This window comes from Paracoccidioides brasiliensis, assembly GCF_000150735.1.
Source record: "Paracoccidioides brasiliensis Pb18 unplaced genomic scaffold supercont2.1, whole genome shotgun sequence".
Lineage (NCBI taxonomy): Eukaryota > Fungi > Ascomycota > Eurotiomycetes > Onygenales > Ajellomycetaceae > Paracoccidioides > Paracoccidioides brasiliensis.
The window spans coordinates 2,722,334-2,737,656 of NW_011371358.1; the positions used below are offsets into that span (position 1 = coordinate 2,722,334).

The window sequence follows — 15,323 nt, forward strand, 5'->3', positions numbered from 1 at the left end:
TTGTGCCGAGACCACGAGCAGACAAGTCAGGTCTCACTTTGAAAAAGTTCGGCTACGGGACAGAAGCCAAATCTGACCGACTGAACCTTTTGCGGAAGTGACGAATAGGTCATAGCTTGAGTCGTCACATTACATTACCGTCTCTCCCGCTGTGCGAATGTACAATGAGATGCCATTTGCGTCTGTTCGGATAGTCCAGCTCTACTATCTTCCAGCTCTCATTTCTGGTGCAAATCTGATTTAAATCTCCCATTCCGTTCTCTAGATCGCTGATATGCAGTTTGAGGGTGCTTGCCAAACTCCACGTGCTTCTGGTTTGCATTCGCGATCTTTTTATGCCACTGGAAACCGGGGTGATCCGCTAATGGCTGTGTGTCATCACTCAATCTCTTTTATTCCTGTGAAATGTTTGGTTCCAGGTGTAGATAAGTGCAATCAATCATGTCCGTTTCGAGATTTCAAATTTGAAGACCCTCAGTTGGTTCCCACCTATAAAGTTCAACTGTAATATGCAGAGAATTACCGGGGGAAGTTGGGCCATAGATTGTGGTACAATCTTCATAATGTTGACAAGACCTGATCAGAGAGGTGTTTTAACGAAGTGGCAATCCAACTTCTTTCGGGAAGAACCACTCCCTGTTCAAGGACATCCTAGTAGAGTTAAAAGGCTTCACCTATCCCCCAAAGAGGGATCCGCTAACCAGGATCGTCCCTATCCCTGCATTTCCACTTGTTTCAACCAAGTCCACTGCAGGTGGATATCGTCCTCGAAAACCAAAACGGTCAACTTTTTTTTGGCTGACTTGCGATTATTGGCGCGGAGAATTAAACTGAAACAAACTTTTTCCAGTCGCTTTTCCAACAATTCACGCTGTCTTGCTTTATGGGGGAGGACCTAACCCAATGAGGGAAAAGACCTTCCACATGTTGTGGAGACCAAGAACATTCGTCGATGCTACATCCACTTGGTGCTAACGAAATAGTGGCTATGAGGTATGCAGGAAGATTTCCCTGAAGCACCATATCCATTTGATGCTGGCCTCAAAGGTTAATCAACAACACAATTTCCTCTCAGGAGTCGGAAGAAAGAATGCGGGGGAATCAGCAAAAGAAAACAGTTAGGTTCTCTAGATTTAAGTCTATTTTAAAAACATAGAAATTATTATAATAATAAGCAGGGTGATACAATGGCAAAAACCAAAGGGGCATGCAGACAGGTATATATTTTCGTAAATTCATTCAAGTTTATCCAAGTGCTCCAATCTCGTTAGCACAACCTGTTTGCTCGTTTCTTCAATCTCGCCGGCGAGAAACACTTCGTCGAGAATGGCATAAACCTGGACATAGATAATAAATTATTTCGAACGTTAGCCATCAATTATCACCAACAACTCGAAGCAGGTAGATATTTAGTCCGGAAATTTCTTGAACTTCAATCAAACCTGCCTGTGAACCTAAATATCCTCCTAAATTCCCCGTCCTCGAAACAATAACGCAAAACGCACCTTGTAAAAATTGAAAACCAAATCAAGCTCGCAGACATTGCCGAAAAACTGATCGAGGACCTCCACAAAGAAATGTATGGCTTCCAAATACGCCAATTCATTGTCATTTGCATCGACGCCGACGCAGAAAAATAGACCTGCATAACGTCTGTAAACGATCTTTGTGCTGAGACGGAACTCGACAAAGTTGGACTGATACTTTTGATCACGAGGGGCGATAAGTCGGTGGACCTGCAGGTCTATTTAGATTTCTATGCCGGAAACGCCGCTTGGTGGTGCTGGATATGAGTAAAGGAGAGGGAGGGGGGGTTTAATGTCTCGGGGTTGCTGGGATAGAGACGCACCTCGCCCTTTAGCTTCACTTTCTCATCATCCTAGAACACGTTAGCTACAACCACTACATCAGATACACAAATCATTAAGAATGGGTCACATACATTATATGGCGCATACCACTTGGCCAGACGAGTTTTGCCCCTTTCAGCGTCAGTGAGCTAATAGCCACGCAGGCATCTGCAATAAGGGACACATACTGCCTGTTCTGAATCAGGATGAAAGAGAGAACCATCCCGCAAATAGATAGCCTGGTACCAAATCTAGGAAGTGGGCTAATGCTTCATGAGGCTGCGCGTTGAGTTGTGAGAGTTGGAGATGCTTCCTCAGAGCTACGATTTCCCCGGGTTATCTCCCACGGTTCTGCCGATACTCACCGCCCGGCTCCATATCGGCGGAGGTTGATAAACCAAGCTATAGCGTGGCCCCAGTGTAGAGATGAATTGATTGCTATAGATATGATATGTGCAAAAGATACATAGGCAACTTCTTGCATATTAATCCAAACAGTAATAGCTACAAACCACTGGTATACCTCACCGTAAATCTACCGTAGAGTGTTCAAGACACCTGAAAATCTATAACTAGACTCGCGGAAAATATACTTTCGCCCGCTATAAGCGTGACATTTCGTACCAAATTGCACTGCCTCGTTGTATTAGACTTCGACGTAAGCTATAATACTACAGCCCTGAGTCTCCCTATCATTTCTTGATTCATCAAGATCTTGCCCAGGATAAACAGGCATAAGGAACATAACATTGACTCAGTAGAATCGATAGCAGTTTTCACTTCTCGATACCGACCTTCCTATCCGTGACAACATCCTCATCCTCCGCCACAGAAGAACTCTCATCCGAGCTTTCATACGCCCGTTCCGGCTCTCCATTGTAAACTACAAACCAGCCAATCTCCGAAGCAGGGGCTAGCTCATCCTTAAGCTTTTTAAATACCTCGGTCCCCGCCGTTGACAGGCCCGGATCCAGCTGTACAATTTCTTGCAGACTCAATCCCAGCCCTGTACGGGACAGTGCTTTCGCCCCCATGGTCAGAGTTTTCGCTGAAACATATGCATATGGCTGGCTCACGGCATCAGCACTAAGGTCATCGGGGTCGTACTGCTCAATGAGTTGGAGGTCGGGTAGATGGGTAAGTATGTTGGGGTCGATGTGCTTGAATGAGTCGAGGATGACAGCATTTGTAATTGGATGCTGAAGGTACTCAGCGGCTGCGTCGACGATGTTAGCGATTGCGATGTATGCGCGGATACCGTATGCTGATGGGCTAGCGATGCGGTTCCAGCGGAAGCCGTACAGGATGTAGGTGACCATATTGTAGAGAGGAGAGTGGTAATATTGAGGTGAGGTTAGCTCAACTGCTAAGATGCCTATCGGGGCGATTCTTTGGGAGGTCAGTAAGTGAAGGAAGCTCTTGAATTAACTTAAATTAGTGTTCATGCTGGGGATGATGATATTCCTTTTTCTTCATCGTTTTGGAAGCATCAAAAAGACACAACCTCCAGGAGACAGATGTCTCGTGTGGTGTGACATCTTACGCAGTAGCCAGCATATTGGCAAGGGTTTGGCTTGGGTATTTAGTGGATACTGCCGCTACCAATGCCTCCCCATATATAAATAGTTTAGATTTCGGGTTATTTCACCACGCAGAGCGATATGTTCTAGCCGCTTGTTAGATCACATGATAGATCCAATAAGACGCATTGGGCGTTCCGCGATGCGACAGGTACCCGCACGTGATCCCGCGTACCGTGTATTTAGTCTAGCTAAGTTCCTCTCTCTATGTATATTCCTGGGAGGAAGTATATTTCTAGTGAAATGGGGACGTATTCGCCGTGGGAAAAGGGAGAACAGAAATAATTAATATTTTACTTGAATATAAATTCGTGACTGGACAATTAAACTCCCCAGGCATAAAAATATATACTTTCGACCCAACCTGTCGGAGACTATAGTAAACCATATGCTTTTAATGTCATTGTTCGTTAACCGCAAATCGTGAATAAGGCGGAAATGAAGCTTGAATTCGACTGGATCCCATACCTCTAGAAATTCAGGGGGATCTCCCCGAGATACGCACATCCACCAATCATCATCATCATCATCATCTTGATTTCTTATCTTCCGTAAAATACTGGCTTCTAACACTAGAGTATTCGTCAACTAAGACAAGATCATCATCTGACACATCGTCTCGTCGTGAGCGCCGTATGCGTTTCTTCGACTTGGAGTCCTGGATTCTCCGGTTCACCTCACCTAGGTTATCCTTCGATATCGTAGACAAGGGCCTGAGTAAAGTATCGTGGAGAAAGAAGCTGATGCTGCCGGATCGGCTATCCCTACTTTCGCTTCTACTCCGGCTCCCTGATTGACTCGGAGGCATGCTCTTCAGTCGAGATTGATACACATCATCGTGAGAGTCCTCACGAACAAGTTTTTCCGATTCGAAATCCGGGATAATTTCTGGACCAAATGTGTTGACCACCTCCACAACTTGGGAAGACAATGCCTGCCGCTCTGCTCGCAACTTGACCAGAGAGTTGGCGGACCCGGGGTGCAATGCCACTAAAAGTGGAGGCAGAGACTTCAGAACATCGGTGCCTATCTCACCGATACGCAAACCGGCAAAGGAGACTGAAATCATGAGGCCTGCAAAGAACATTGAAAAACACCATAACGGGACAATATCAGGAATATAATTCCTGAGGTCAATCCACCACGGAACAACATTTGCGTATTGTCCCTCGTGGCGACAGTAATAAAGCCAGACAGTCGCAATTGCTGTATACCAGATATACAATGCGGGAGCCAGCCCCATTGCTACGATGATTTTCCAACTTCCGACTACGTCACGGCCTTCTAGTTTCACGACTGATGAGACCAGTGCTTGGCGTTGCTTTTTAACCGACACTATTTTTGTAATGACGAACACCGGCCAGAATAAAGCAACCGACGGTAATGTTGCTAATGCTAATGCGAGGTATTCACCAATACGGCAAAGTAAGATTGCAAAGACCAACCACCACGTCCGCTGCTCAACATCCCCCCATTCGACTTGGTGATCCCGGATACCTAAGGATCTCAATCGCCGATTGTAGTCTAGCACGTTTTTTTTTTCAGCTGGAGAACTTTAGGTTCTTCTTTAAACTGCGTGTAGCCTTTAAGAAGATTTCTGTTAAGCTCAACAACAACAGGTAGAGGGAGTTTCATCCGCAGAGGCTTGTATACTCTTCTAGTAGCTTGAATGACCATAAGTGTCTCATGGTCGGGAGCTTGTTGAGTGACAGCGGCAAGGGCTTCTTGGATTGTTTCCAGTAATGACCCCACGGCGTTACGTTTCAGATGGCCGCCTGCCTTGAATGCATCGATCTGGTCTGGGTGAACTTAAACGGGATTGCCAAACTCTATTTCGGCGCGGGAGCGGAACTTATTAGGATGGAAGTAATTCATGCCGCAAGGAATTATGCTCAAGCCGCAGTCAGGTTGACGCGCAAGGGTACCTAGGGCAATGATAGCCACGCCGGCCTTCAATGGGAGGAAACTAGGGCGATCATGGCTTCCACCTTCGGGGAAAATGCCAACACAGCCACCGCTGCAAAGCTTGCGACAAACCGCGTCGAACATTTGGCTTTGGTCAACCAACGGTGCAACCTTGAAGGGAGTCCCTTCGCGCAATGGCTTGTGGAGTGGGTGCCCATTTTCAAAATCCTTGAAAGGCTTTCGGAGACGCAATTCCTCAGGTCCAAGGATCTCAGCGATAGTTTGCTGCTCGACACTCGTGCCCTCCACTTTGGGCAGAACAATCAAACCCCCTTCCATGAATTGGCCGTTGGTGAAATCTGTTTCTTGCCCGCGGATAAGAGTGGGGTCATTTTTGGGATCAGGAATGTATATTTTACCCTCAGCGGGTTTGACAAGGTCCGTAGATCTCACAACAGATACTGCTCCCATCAGACGTGTCATTGTGCCAATGTACGGCTCGCGCAAAGTCTTTTCAGCAGTGAGAAATGAAGTACGACGACCGGCATAGTATCTTAAATTGCGCATTAATATAGCGGAATCAACGAACTGGTTGGCATGAGGTTCGGCCACAACGATTACCGGACCATTCTTGGGAATCCGCCATGTCCCTCGACAGTAGATCTCACGGAAGAAAATGTCAAGACATAATGAGAAAACCCATATTCCGAAGTCGTAGAGCCACGGTATCATATAGCTTTTGGACAATGGAAATACCTGGTGATGAATGCACGGGGCCTTCCACTGGAAATTTTGATTGATGCTTTAAAACAACATCTTCCCTGTCCAAATCAAGCTCGAACTTTATAAATTGCTGTTACTGGAGGTAGAGATCGGCTATGTAAACATGTAACTAGGGGCTATATATTTAGGTAACTAGCCGACGCTCACCCGATTTGCTGGGGATTTAACGATTAGTTACGGCCCGTCCATAATCGGAGGCCCGCAGAGATAATATCATCCCGCTTTGCGCTTTGTATTGATCTTGACAAGATATAAAAAATGTGCGAAGATATTAAAACATGCCTAGGTAATTGTTTCTTCATTGATGCCGCTGAACCACGGAATGGAACCACAATTGCACACTGTTACAGTGGCCAATCGATAGTTAACAACGCCCTCAGCTCGCGACGGCGCCCCGTCCGTCTGCTTTTTACTGTAGCATATACTCTGTATCACTCTCTAATTGACTCGTAGGTAGAGACTGGCATTGCCACTGAGCGCATGGCGCCTTGTATCTCATATCTTCAAGCAGCCTGTGCCACGTCTAAAGCGGTTATTAGAGGATATTAATATGGGACTAAATACATATCGCTACGAAATGTCACAGATAATTGGCGGTCATAAACGCCCTCCTATCAACTCCGCTATCCAGCGTAACTTTTTCGCTAAACACTGACTTTTCAAGGGGCCGTCTTGACATCCATCCCATTCCACAGAGAGAAGGAAAGCTCATCAAGCCTGAGAAGAATGCGGAGAATAAGTCCTGGATCCTTTTCACCAGGATCCACATTTTGGCCTCATACTTGATAGTCAATTGTACAACTGTACGGCCTACCGCTGGTCTGAGGTTCTGGCACTACGATTCTGTAAGAATTTGCAAAATGGTGGCGGCCATTTAAATAAGAGAAATTCGTGGTGAGAAGAACTGCCAAACACAAAATAAAAAACTGCCTGTAGTCTCAGGTCGAGCGTAACAATCTCACAAGAATTAAGACCAGCAGAGATGGCAACCGACTGTGGATCAATCCACCGCCATAGCCCTTGAGCGCATTGAATATCTACGTGTGTTTGGGTCAGCTCATTGATATTTAAATGCCTGGGTAACGTGGTTTCCTAGTGACTCTGCAGGCCTATTTGCGCTTGAAAATAAAGTTCGATTTTCTTTGGACATTTATCTAATTTTTTAGGCTTATATGAACTTGGGTAGTTAGTAGGTAGTGAAGGTTTTGATGAGTCTGTAAATGTGTGTCAAGGTAGATTTCCTCAACTTTCATCAGGGTGAGGGCCTAGTTAGTTAGTTACGCAGTATGAGAGCCTGTGATGTGATAGCAATCTTACCGTGGGGCGAGTTATTCAGGTCGGTCTGGTCGCTAGCAACCAAGGAAGATATATTTGGGATTGTATTGCCTTTTCTATCATGGCCAATGTCCTTTGGATGCTGTCTGAGACTTTGCTTGAAGAGAGATGGTGGTAGGCTGAAAGCCCTGGCTCCTTGGCCTTTTCTGCGTTCCTCTTGAAGGTGTGTCGCCTCCGCTCAAACTGTGGCTAATGTACGGATATGATCTGGTTTTTGCAATTTACTGTATTATTGTCTAATTATTCTCCAACATAGTCAATACGAGTCACGAATTCGTTCCGTAATTGCTTTTCCAAGCCTCATCAAAAGTTGCTTTGTCAACAGCGAAGTCTCGAATATAATCTCTTTCCAGGTCATGGGTCTTTTTGCCCAGGAGAACCAAACTATGTAACGGTTTCCCCATATCGACGTCACATAGCTCTTTCAAAGTTCCAACGACAAGTTGTTGGTTTGGTGCACCAACACGAGCAGCACCCACAGCAAGGCTATCAGGTCCGTAAACGCCTTCCTTCCTTTCTTCCTCTATCTCTAACATCTGACTGGCACACTGCGAAACAGTCATGTATCTTGGTGGTTCATATATCTTCCTTCCCCGCTCCATATTCTCTATCGATTGCTCTTTAACTTTAATATCGAGGAGCATCAAAGTGTGGAATCCCAGCTGGACGTTTTCCTTCACTCGATCGTAGAACGACGACGGCTTCCACGTTTCTGTGAAAAATACCATACTCACAGTCTGGCCGAAGTTATAGAGCTGGAGGCCGGTGCATCCTATAGCTGACAATATCGACGCATTTGGGATTGATCTTGTTGCAATCCCGAGTTCGCGGGCGCGCAGGACGAGGTCTGTGTGAGTTGTAGCTCTAATTTTTGGGCATAACTGTGAGTCTGCAAACCTTGGGGTTTGGTAAAGACTATTTTCCCTGGGCTACCTTACCCAAATGGATCTCCAACCACCAGGAACGCGACATCTACCTGATCAGCGCCTTGGAGTATATCATCGCTGCCAGTCTCGACCAATTCGCGATCTGCTACAATGACGGGACGTCCATAGAAGGCCTCCTACTGAATCAATTGTGGTCCATGTTAGAATAATAAAGATAACACCGAATATCTTGTGAGCGCAGCACGCACTATTTTTTCCTTGTCCACAAGCAATATGCTGGTGTAAGCTTCAAGGTATACCCTTTCGGCCTTCTTGACAATTTCCAGCCCTCGAACAGTGATGTCAGTCTCATCTGCGAGACCTAATCCGACAAGATACAGCATGGTGAACGTGTGAAAAATTTTGACACAGTAAGTTGCGGTGCTATGAATATTTTATTATTATTATTTTTTTTTTGATCAGGAACCAATCATGGGCTTCGGGAGAAGGAACATTTGAGATTCCGACAGCCGATCAGATCTTATCAATCTTGCTTATTAAGCCACCCAATCCGTGGAACTTGGTACCACATGTGTTCAGAAGCTCCTGGGCAACGTCGAACGTCCGCGATTGACAACAACGGACATAATCATGATCTATTGATGCCCATTCTTTCGTAAGTGCTGAACGGTTTCAGCTATTGGGGCGGGCTGTGGTTGTGTCCCTGGGGCCTCCTTTACTGCGATTCACCTTACATTGCCAGTGTCGCACGCAGAGAGTTGAGCCGCCAAGATGGCTGAACGATCGCCCAAGTACCGTCAGGAGATTCAGCAGGTAAGAATACAGTTCCTTTCATGCTGAGATATCTGTGAAGGTTTGGGAAGGTCTTGCCTCTGGTCTACTGGTTCTCATGTTCAACGGCATCTTCGGAGGAATCTGTGTCCCCTCAATATCAAATCAACGCCCAACTATCAAAATTTGCCGTTCTTGCAGAAGCCTATTATGTCCTTCTTTAAAATGGCCCATAAGGGATGCCGAAACATAATAGGTGACATCTTAAAGTTATCATAAGAGGGTTGGATTACCGGCCTCCCTACGATACCTAGATGAACCTCCACTCAAAGCTCTCCAAACTGTCTTTCATAAGCCGACCGGGATTAGTTTGGTCATGAGAGTTTACATGACTCACCTCCCCATAGGAGTATTTTGCTAGACTGGAAGAGCAATGACCATGTCTATTGATATGGTGCAGAATCAGCAATGTTTGCAGCATGGAACGAGTGGCATTGTTAGATGATTTGAACAAGTGTGGGTGAGAGGTTGAAGCATCATCTTTCAGCATGAAAGTGTTGAATCATATAAATTGGCCGCACAGGAGTGTTTTCATGAAAAGTGATGTTTTCTTTTTCAGGGAAACACCCTTTTGTTCTCTCCCTCACAGATCGCCTTGGTTACCTGACATGGGATGATTTTTTTTTTCAAACCTTGTTTTGCAACACCTGAGAGTCTTCTCTACCACCCCACCAAATTGTTTGTTTGGCTCTTTTCTTAACTATCCATTAAAGTGGGCCCCCTCAGCTCCAGCTCCTTTTGAAGTTAGTTACACCATCGTTCACAATGTTTTTTACGTGGGACTCCTCTAGCAAGTTGTCTGAGATTCTCCCCAGTGAAGGGCCTTCTAGACCTTTGAACCAGGAGCTTGACACACTGTCAGGTTGCGAAGATCACGGCGGCAATGTACCTCAAGATGACTTTGACGCGGACACAGATGGGGATGGGGACCAGCACGAGAATGAAGACCAGAATGAAGACGAAGAGACGTGGGAAGAATGGAATGCCAGATTTACTAACACCTTGAGCCAGATGATGTTTGTTTCCGGAGAAACGGCGGAACCATCAGCTGAAACTACCACTCTCATCGAGGAAATTGTGCGTCAACAGGTTATTGAGATGGTAAGCGTTCGCCTATTTCACTTCTATGTTCTGATAAAGCTGACCTCTGATCAAAGCTTAGCCGAAGCACTGCCTTGGCAGCACGACGGGGCAATCGATCAATTTCCACTGATGATCTCATTTTTCTTATCCGCCACGACAAGGCTAAAGTATCACGGCTCAAGACTTTCTTATCTTGGAAAGACGTCCGGAAAAACGTCAAGGACTCAGATGACAAGGGTGGTGCTGACGCAGCGGATTTTGGGGCTGGCGATGACCCCTTAGCTGGAGCCGGTGTTGCAGGCCCGTCAGATGTTGCCGCGAAACCTAAAAACAAACGAGCCAAAGTAGGTTTGCCTTGGGATCTCAACAATTTATACTCAGTTCAAGTTCCAGAACGTGAGGATGAGGAAGATGAAGAGGAAGAGGAACAGAATTACGCCACCCTCCAACGTCTCGCAAACGCAGATGAACGCACGAAGAATATGACGCGTGAAGAATACGTATTCTGGTCCGATTGTCGACAAGCATCCTTTACATTCCGCAAGGCCAAGAGATTCCGAGAATGGGCGGGTTTCGGAATTGTGACGGACTTCAGACCCAACGATGACATTGTTGACATTCTTGGTTTCCTCACTTTTGAAATCGTGCAGACATTGACCGAAGAGGCTTTGAAAGTGAAGGAGCAGGAAGACCGAGGGAAGAAAGGCCGAGGAGCTTCGGATGATGGTGAAAAGACCAAAAAGCGCAAACGGGAGACGGGGCTTTTCGACCCCCCTGAGGAAGGGAGAACACCCATTGAGCCAAGACACATCCATGAAGCATACCGTAAGCTACAGGCAACCCCGTACAAAGCGATCGCAATGTTGCTCCATGGAGGACGCGCCCCTGTACGAACTCCTCTACGACTTGTAAGTTACAATTTCTGTTGCTCGTTTATCTGCGAATTCTTGTGCTGGTGTTCCAATCCTAGTGCTAACCTTTCCCGCTTCTACAGATCTGAAGCTGCTGGCTACGGTTAGGACGATATGACAAGTTTGGTGTTTTGATGTTTTCCGGAGGACTTCCTCATCATGTTTTGCTAAGGAGCATTTGGTTTGGCTTTGGACTTTTACCTCGGAGTGCTTGGGGTTACGGAGAATTCTCTGGAATTGGACCTCGTGTGCCTGTATAAATATTTAGTATTGTAATTTGATATTATATTCTGGATAAGTTTAATTAGAATTGCTATGGGGGTTTGTTTGTTGTTTTTAGTTTTTTTGTCCCATGGCTGTACAGGAATAGATGTTGGTGTTGGACTTAAGGAAGGATATGGAAGCATAACAAAATGATCCGCAAATGTCTGTAATAAATTAAATTGATCAAAACCAAATTTGATGGCTAGCGAAATCTATATTCGTTAAAAGGCATCCCATTTTATGCATCCGTTTTTATTTAGGCTTGCATGGCATATATATCACCCAAAACGACTCGTATCTCCCTCAAGAATTTAGATACCTCCTCTTCCGTCCCGATAGTAATCCTCAAACATCCCTCACAGCCATATTCATCCCCCCGAAACCGCACAACAACCCCTTTCGTCTCTGCAAGGACCTTATACGCAATCAACGCCACCTCATTGCAAGGTTTGCCACCCTGTTCAGCAGGCTTATCAAGAACCTCAAAGAGCAGGAAATTCGAATCCATGCCGCCCAGGAACCGGCCAATTCCAGGTACGTTGGACAGCTCGACAGCCAACCGTTTCCGCTGCGCAAGAAGCTTTTCCATGTTCTTCTTCATAAGCGCAAGATTCTCCGGCGCTAATGCGGCCTTCGCCAGCGCACTGGTGGGACTCGATACGTTATACGGAGCTTTCAGGCTATTCAACAACCGTGCAATTTCAGGACTCGTGAAAGCCACTCCCAGCCTGATACCTGCCAGTCCAAATGCCTTGCTCAGCGTCTGCATGACTACCAGATTCGGCCACTCGGTTACCCATTCCGCCAAACTTGAGCCTTCGGGTGCAAAGTCGATATACGCCTCGTCTACCACCACTATCCCATTCCATGTTGGGTGTTCGAGGACTTTCTGAATATCTACCTTGTGGATTAGATATGCTGTTGGGTTCCCTGGGGAGCAGATGTAAACGATTTTTATGGAGGGGTTTGCAGATAAAACTTCGTTGATGGCGTCTGGGCGGAGGCGGAAATTGTTGGCTGTGTCGAGAGGTACTTTGACAATGCTGACATCGTTAACTTGTGCACTGACGGAGTACATGCCGTAGGTTGGGGGGCAGGTAAGAATCTGGTCCTGGCCTGGTCTGCAGAAGCAGCGCAGCAGGGCGTCGATAGCTTCATCTGAACCGACACCTACGAAGAGGTTGTCTGGTGTCAGCGCCTTTTGTGTGTGTACATGTGTGTTTCGTAGATTGCATAGGAGTTGTTTTAGCTCAATTTGGTGACTATTCAGCAAAAAGTATTGTTAGAGTTAAGGCGGACTTATATGCAGTCTGGGTTGAGCTTACGGATCAGGGTATCTATTCAAGCCTAAAAAGTCGATATCTGGTGCTGGTGATGAATTCTGGTCATTTGTCGTCGGCTCACCACCCTTCTGTAATTTCCCTTCAGATGTCAAGACAATTCCTGGTCCGTAGGCATTTTCGTTCGCATCCAGCAGAACATTTGTCCCATCGTCTTTGTAGTCACTTACTCATTTATACGTTAGCTGATATGTTAGCTCTCTTTTTCGGAACTGCGGTCAAACAATGGGGGCTTACTCTCTTGCACATCGGTATGGCTTCAATTGCAGAATATTGGGCCTCGCACATTTTGACAGGTCGAATGGAAGAGTTTTCTTTGCCATGGTTGGCGCTGGTGGTGGTTGGTTTGATAGTGAGGACGTTGTGGGTTCGGTGGCGGGGGAAGTCATAAAGCAAATTCAGATTTATTAACTGGTTTTGGGATAACCATGTGGAAACTTTACAAATTACAAAGAGGTAACCGTCCACGAAAAAATAGCTGACTGTATTGATACTTTCTTCATAATTGTTAGATTCATATAACTATGCTAAGTCTATGTTAATGTTACTGGTATAAATCTATCGTTTTTGTCCATTTCCCACCATTTCAACGCCGTATGCCATTGGATATGCATAATCAAGACTGTATACAAAAGACATAAATATCCCCAAAAGAAATCATGTTCAAAGATGTTTTATTCCTTCTTATCTGGGTGGGAAGCGTCTTCTTCATGCTCTCGTTTGGCAGAAGCGTGTTTCCCCTGTTTTTCTCTGAGGTATCGCCATCCTCTTCCAACACCAGCGGTGAATAGACTCTTTATGCTCTGGCTTGTGCTCGGCCAGGATATCGTCTTCTTGATCGATTTATTTACTTCGTCTGGAAGGAACTCATCAGCAGCAATCTTCTGCTCGAACTTGCCTCCCACTCGGTGACGGACTCGGTCTGGGTCTTCATCATTGCTCTCTTGCATCATCTTATCAAACTCCGCTCCTGGGATTTGGAATCGTGACTGAAATTGGAAGAATAGCTTTTCTCGGAATGATTGGGGTAGTCTTCGAACCATATTTCCTCTTTTGAAAGGGTCCATATCTTGGGCTAAACCAGCATTTATTTCCGGGTTATCAACCCAGTCTGGGTCACTGCATTGGGGATCATTAAAAGCGACATTTGGTAATGCCTCGATTAAGGATGCATACAGCCGGCGAAAGTTACCCATTTGTGAGGACACAATGTTGTTAACCTTGCGCGGATCTTCTGTGGCAAAGGACATCCGAGGGTCGCCTCTATAACTAATGCCAGCGATGGTGCTATACAGCTGATGTTCAGTAAAATTTGGGGGAAGTAACAGCAATGCCACACGGACTGCTGAAAGCAGGTTCATTTGGTTTGCAAGGCGGACTTTCGGGTGGTCTCGGAGAATTTTCACAGGCTTGTGGAGTCTGCCTGCAAGGTAAAGCGTGTCCCAATCACTGAGATCCTTACATAGGGTGTCAATATTGACGACTCCATATTTTATAAGGGTTCCATTCACAGTAACGTAGGGGTTGAAGTAAACGCCAGCGCCCCATTTTTCCTGGACCTGGGAAACTACGTAAGAGCCTAGCGATCCCAGACCAGAGTAGTGATCGCGATGCTCATTCAAGTTGAGCGAATGCCAATGCTGGCTATACGAGACCCCAAATATAAAATCGATCATCTTCCCGCTGTTGTTTTGACCCGTCTGGATGGCTTGGGGAGGGGCAGGATGAGAGCTCCCAGCGGGAGCAGCGGATCTATTGGACTGTGGGAATACCCCTGAGCCGTATGCAAACGCATATCGGATTGGTGCCTTGAACTGCCAAAGTATCTGCCTTAGGGCCTCTTTAAATTCTTCATCGATAATCATATGTTGGTTTACTCCGAAATTTTTTGAGGGCAGTTCCGAGAACGTGGAGATAGTAAAGTCGGGATTGTCGTACCAGTTGGTGGTGGACGTGGATGAGGGAGTCGAGGAGCCAGAAGAGGAGACATCCAGAGAGGAAATCGAAGGAATGTTTGGGTTCTTGTGTGGTACGGAAGCATTGAAGCTAGGAGGAGGTCCCCCGTCCTGATGAGGGGTTGATGAAGACTCAGTAGAGAGGAAGCAGTAGTTTTTCGGATTTCGGCTGGAACATGATGGAACAGCCGGAATGAAGATGCGGAGATGAGACGGCGATACTAGTCGCGGCCTGACCAAGAGGAGCTAGTAGAAGTTGGAAAGAAAATTAGTCTTATTCAAGCTGAGGGTTCCAATAATGGGGTTAGAAAAGCCCATACAGGTCGATGCGATATAGACATTTTGGATCGATAACGTTGGAGGAACAGCCAGAGCTTCAAGTGGTTGAAGCTAAGGGGACCATGGGCATTCAACTTCAAACCATTTCAACAGAAATCCATATAGTGCAGCAAAAGTAAGAATAAGCAACTGAGTCCGGTATGATGGTATGATTCTATGTAGCAGTAGAAGAGAGAGAATTGGTCGAGGGAGATAAATAAATTATCGGCTTCAAGCATCGTAGAATAGCTTACGCTTATGTAAACATTTTTTTGGGAGAT

The 15,323-nt window shown here is 46.0% G+C and overlaps 6 protein-coding genes across 6 annotated transcripts; 1 reads left to right on the forward strand and 5 right to left on the reverse strand.

Moving 5' to 3' along the window:
• Positions 1 to 1,235: 1,235 nt before the first annotated feature.
• Positions 1,236 to 3,169, reverse strand: PADG_11155 (AP-2 complex subunit sigma; the record flags this gene model as incomplete). The annotated part of the gene is made up of 5 exons (XM_010758449.1): positions 1,236 to 1,337; positions 1,506 to 1,736; positions 1,850 to 1,879; positions 1,943 to 1,999; positions 2,645 to 3,169. The coding sequence occupies 5 exons, from the start codon at positions 3,167 to 3,169 to the stop codon at positions 1,236 to 1,238; spliced, it is 945 nt and encodes a 314-aa protein (XP_010756751.1).
• A 790-nt stretch (positions 3,170 to 3,959) lies between these two features.
• PADG_00837 (uncharacterized protein) lies at positions 3,960 to 6,067 on the reverse strand (the record flags this gene model as incomplete). The annotated part of the gene is made up of 4 exons (XM_010757699.1): positions 3,960 to 4,954; positions 5,004 to 5,013; positions 5,084 to 5,238; positions 5,356 to 6,067. 4 exons carry the CDS (start codon positions 6,065 to 6,067, stop codon positions 3,960 to 3,962), a joined length of 1,872 nt encoding a protein of 623 aa, XP_010756001.1.
• A 1,652-nt stretch (positions 6,068 to 7,719) lies between these two features.
• On the reverse strand, positions 7,720 to 8,723 carry PADG_00839 (diphthine synthase; the record flags this gene model as incomplete). The annotated part of the gene is made up of 3 exons (XM_010758212.1): positions 7,720 to 8,317; positions 8,392 to 8,516; positions 8,589 to 8,723. The coding sequence occupies 3 exons, from the start codon at positions 8,721 to 8,723 to the stop codon at positions 7,720 to 7,722; spliced, it is 858 nt and encodes a 285-aa protein (XP_010756514.1).
• Positions 8,724 to 9,936: 1,213 nt separating this feature from the next.
• On the forward strand, positions 9,937 to 11,273 carry PADG_00840 (transcriptional regulator SPT3; the record flags this gene model as incomplete). The annotated part of the gene is made up of 2 exons (XM_010757700.1): positions 9,937 to 10,272; positions 10,329 to 11,273. The coding sequence occupies 2 exons, from the start codon at positions 9,937 to 9,939 to the stop codon at positions 11,271 to 11,273; spliced, it is 1,281 nt and encodes a 426-aa protein (XP_010756002.1).
• A 412-nt stretch (positions 11,274 to 11,685) lies between these two features.
• On the reverse strand, positions 11,686 to 13,092 carry PADG_00841 (histidinol-phosphate transaminase; the record flags this gene model as incomplete). Its single annotated transcript, XM_010758213.1, has 3 exons — positions 11,686 to 12,691; positions 12,755 to 12,934; positions 13,007 to 13,092. The coding sequence occupies 3 exons, from the start codon at positions 13,090 to 13,092 to the stop codon at positions 11,686 to 11,688; spliced, it is 1,272 nt and encodes a 423-aa protein (XP_010756515.1).
• A 351-nt stretch (positions 13,093 to 13,443) lies between these two features.
• Positions 13,444 to 15,065, reverse strand: PADG_00842 (uncharacterized protein; the record flags this gene model as incomplete). Its single annotated transcript, XM_010758214.1, has 2 exons — positions 13,444 to 14,970; positions 15,045 to 15,065. The coding sequence occupies 2 exons, from the start codon at positions 15,063 to 15,065 to the stop codon at positions 13,444 to 13,446; spliced, it is 1,548 nt and encodes a 515-aa protein (XP_010756516.1).
• Positions 15,066 to 15,323: the final 258 nt, after the last annotated feature.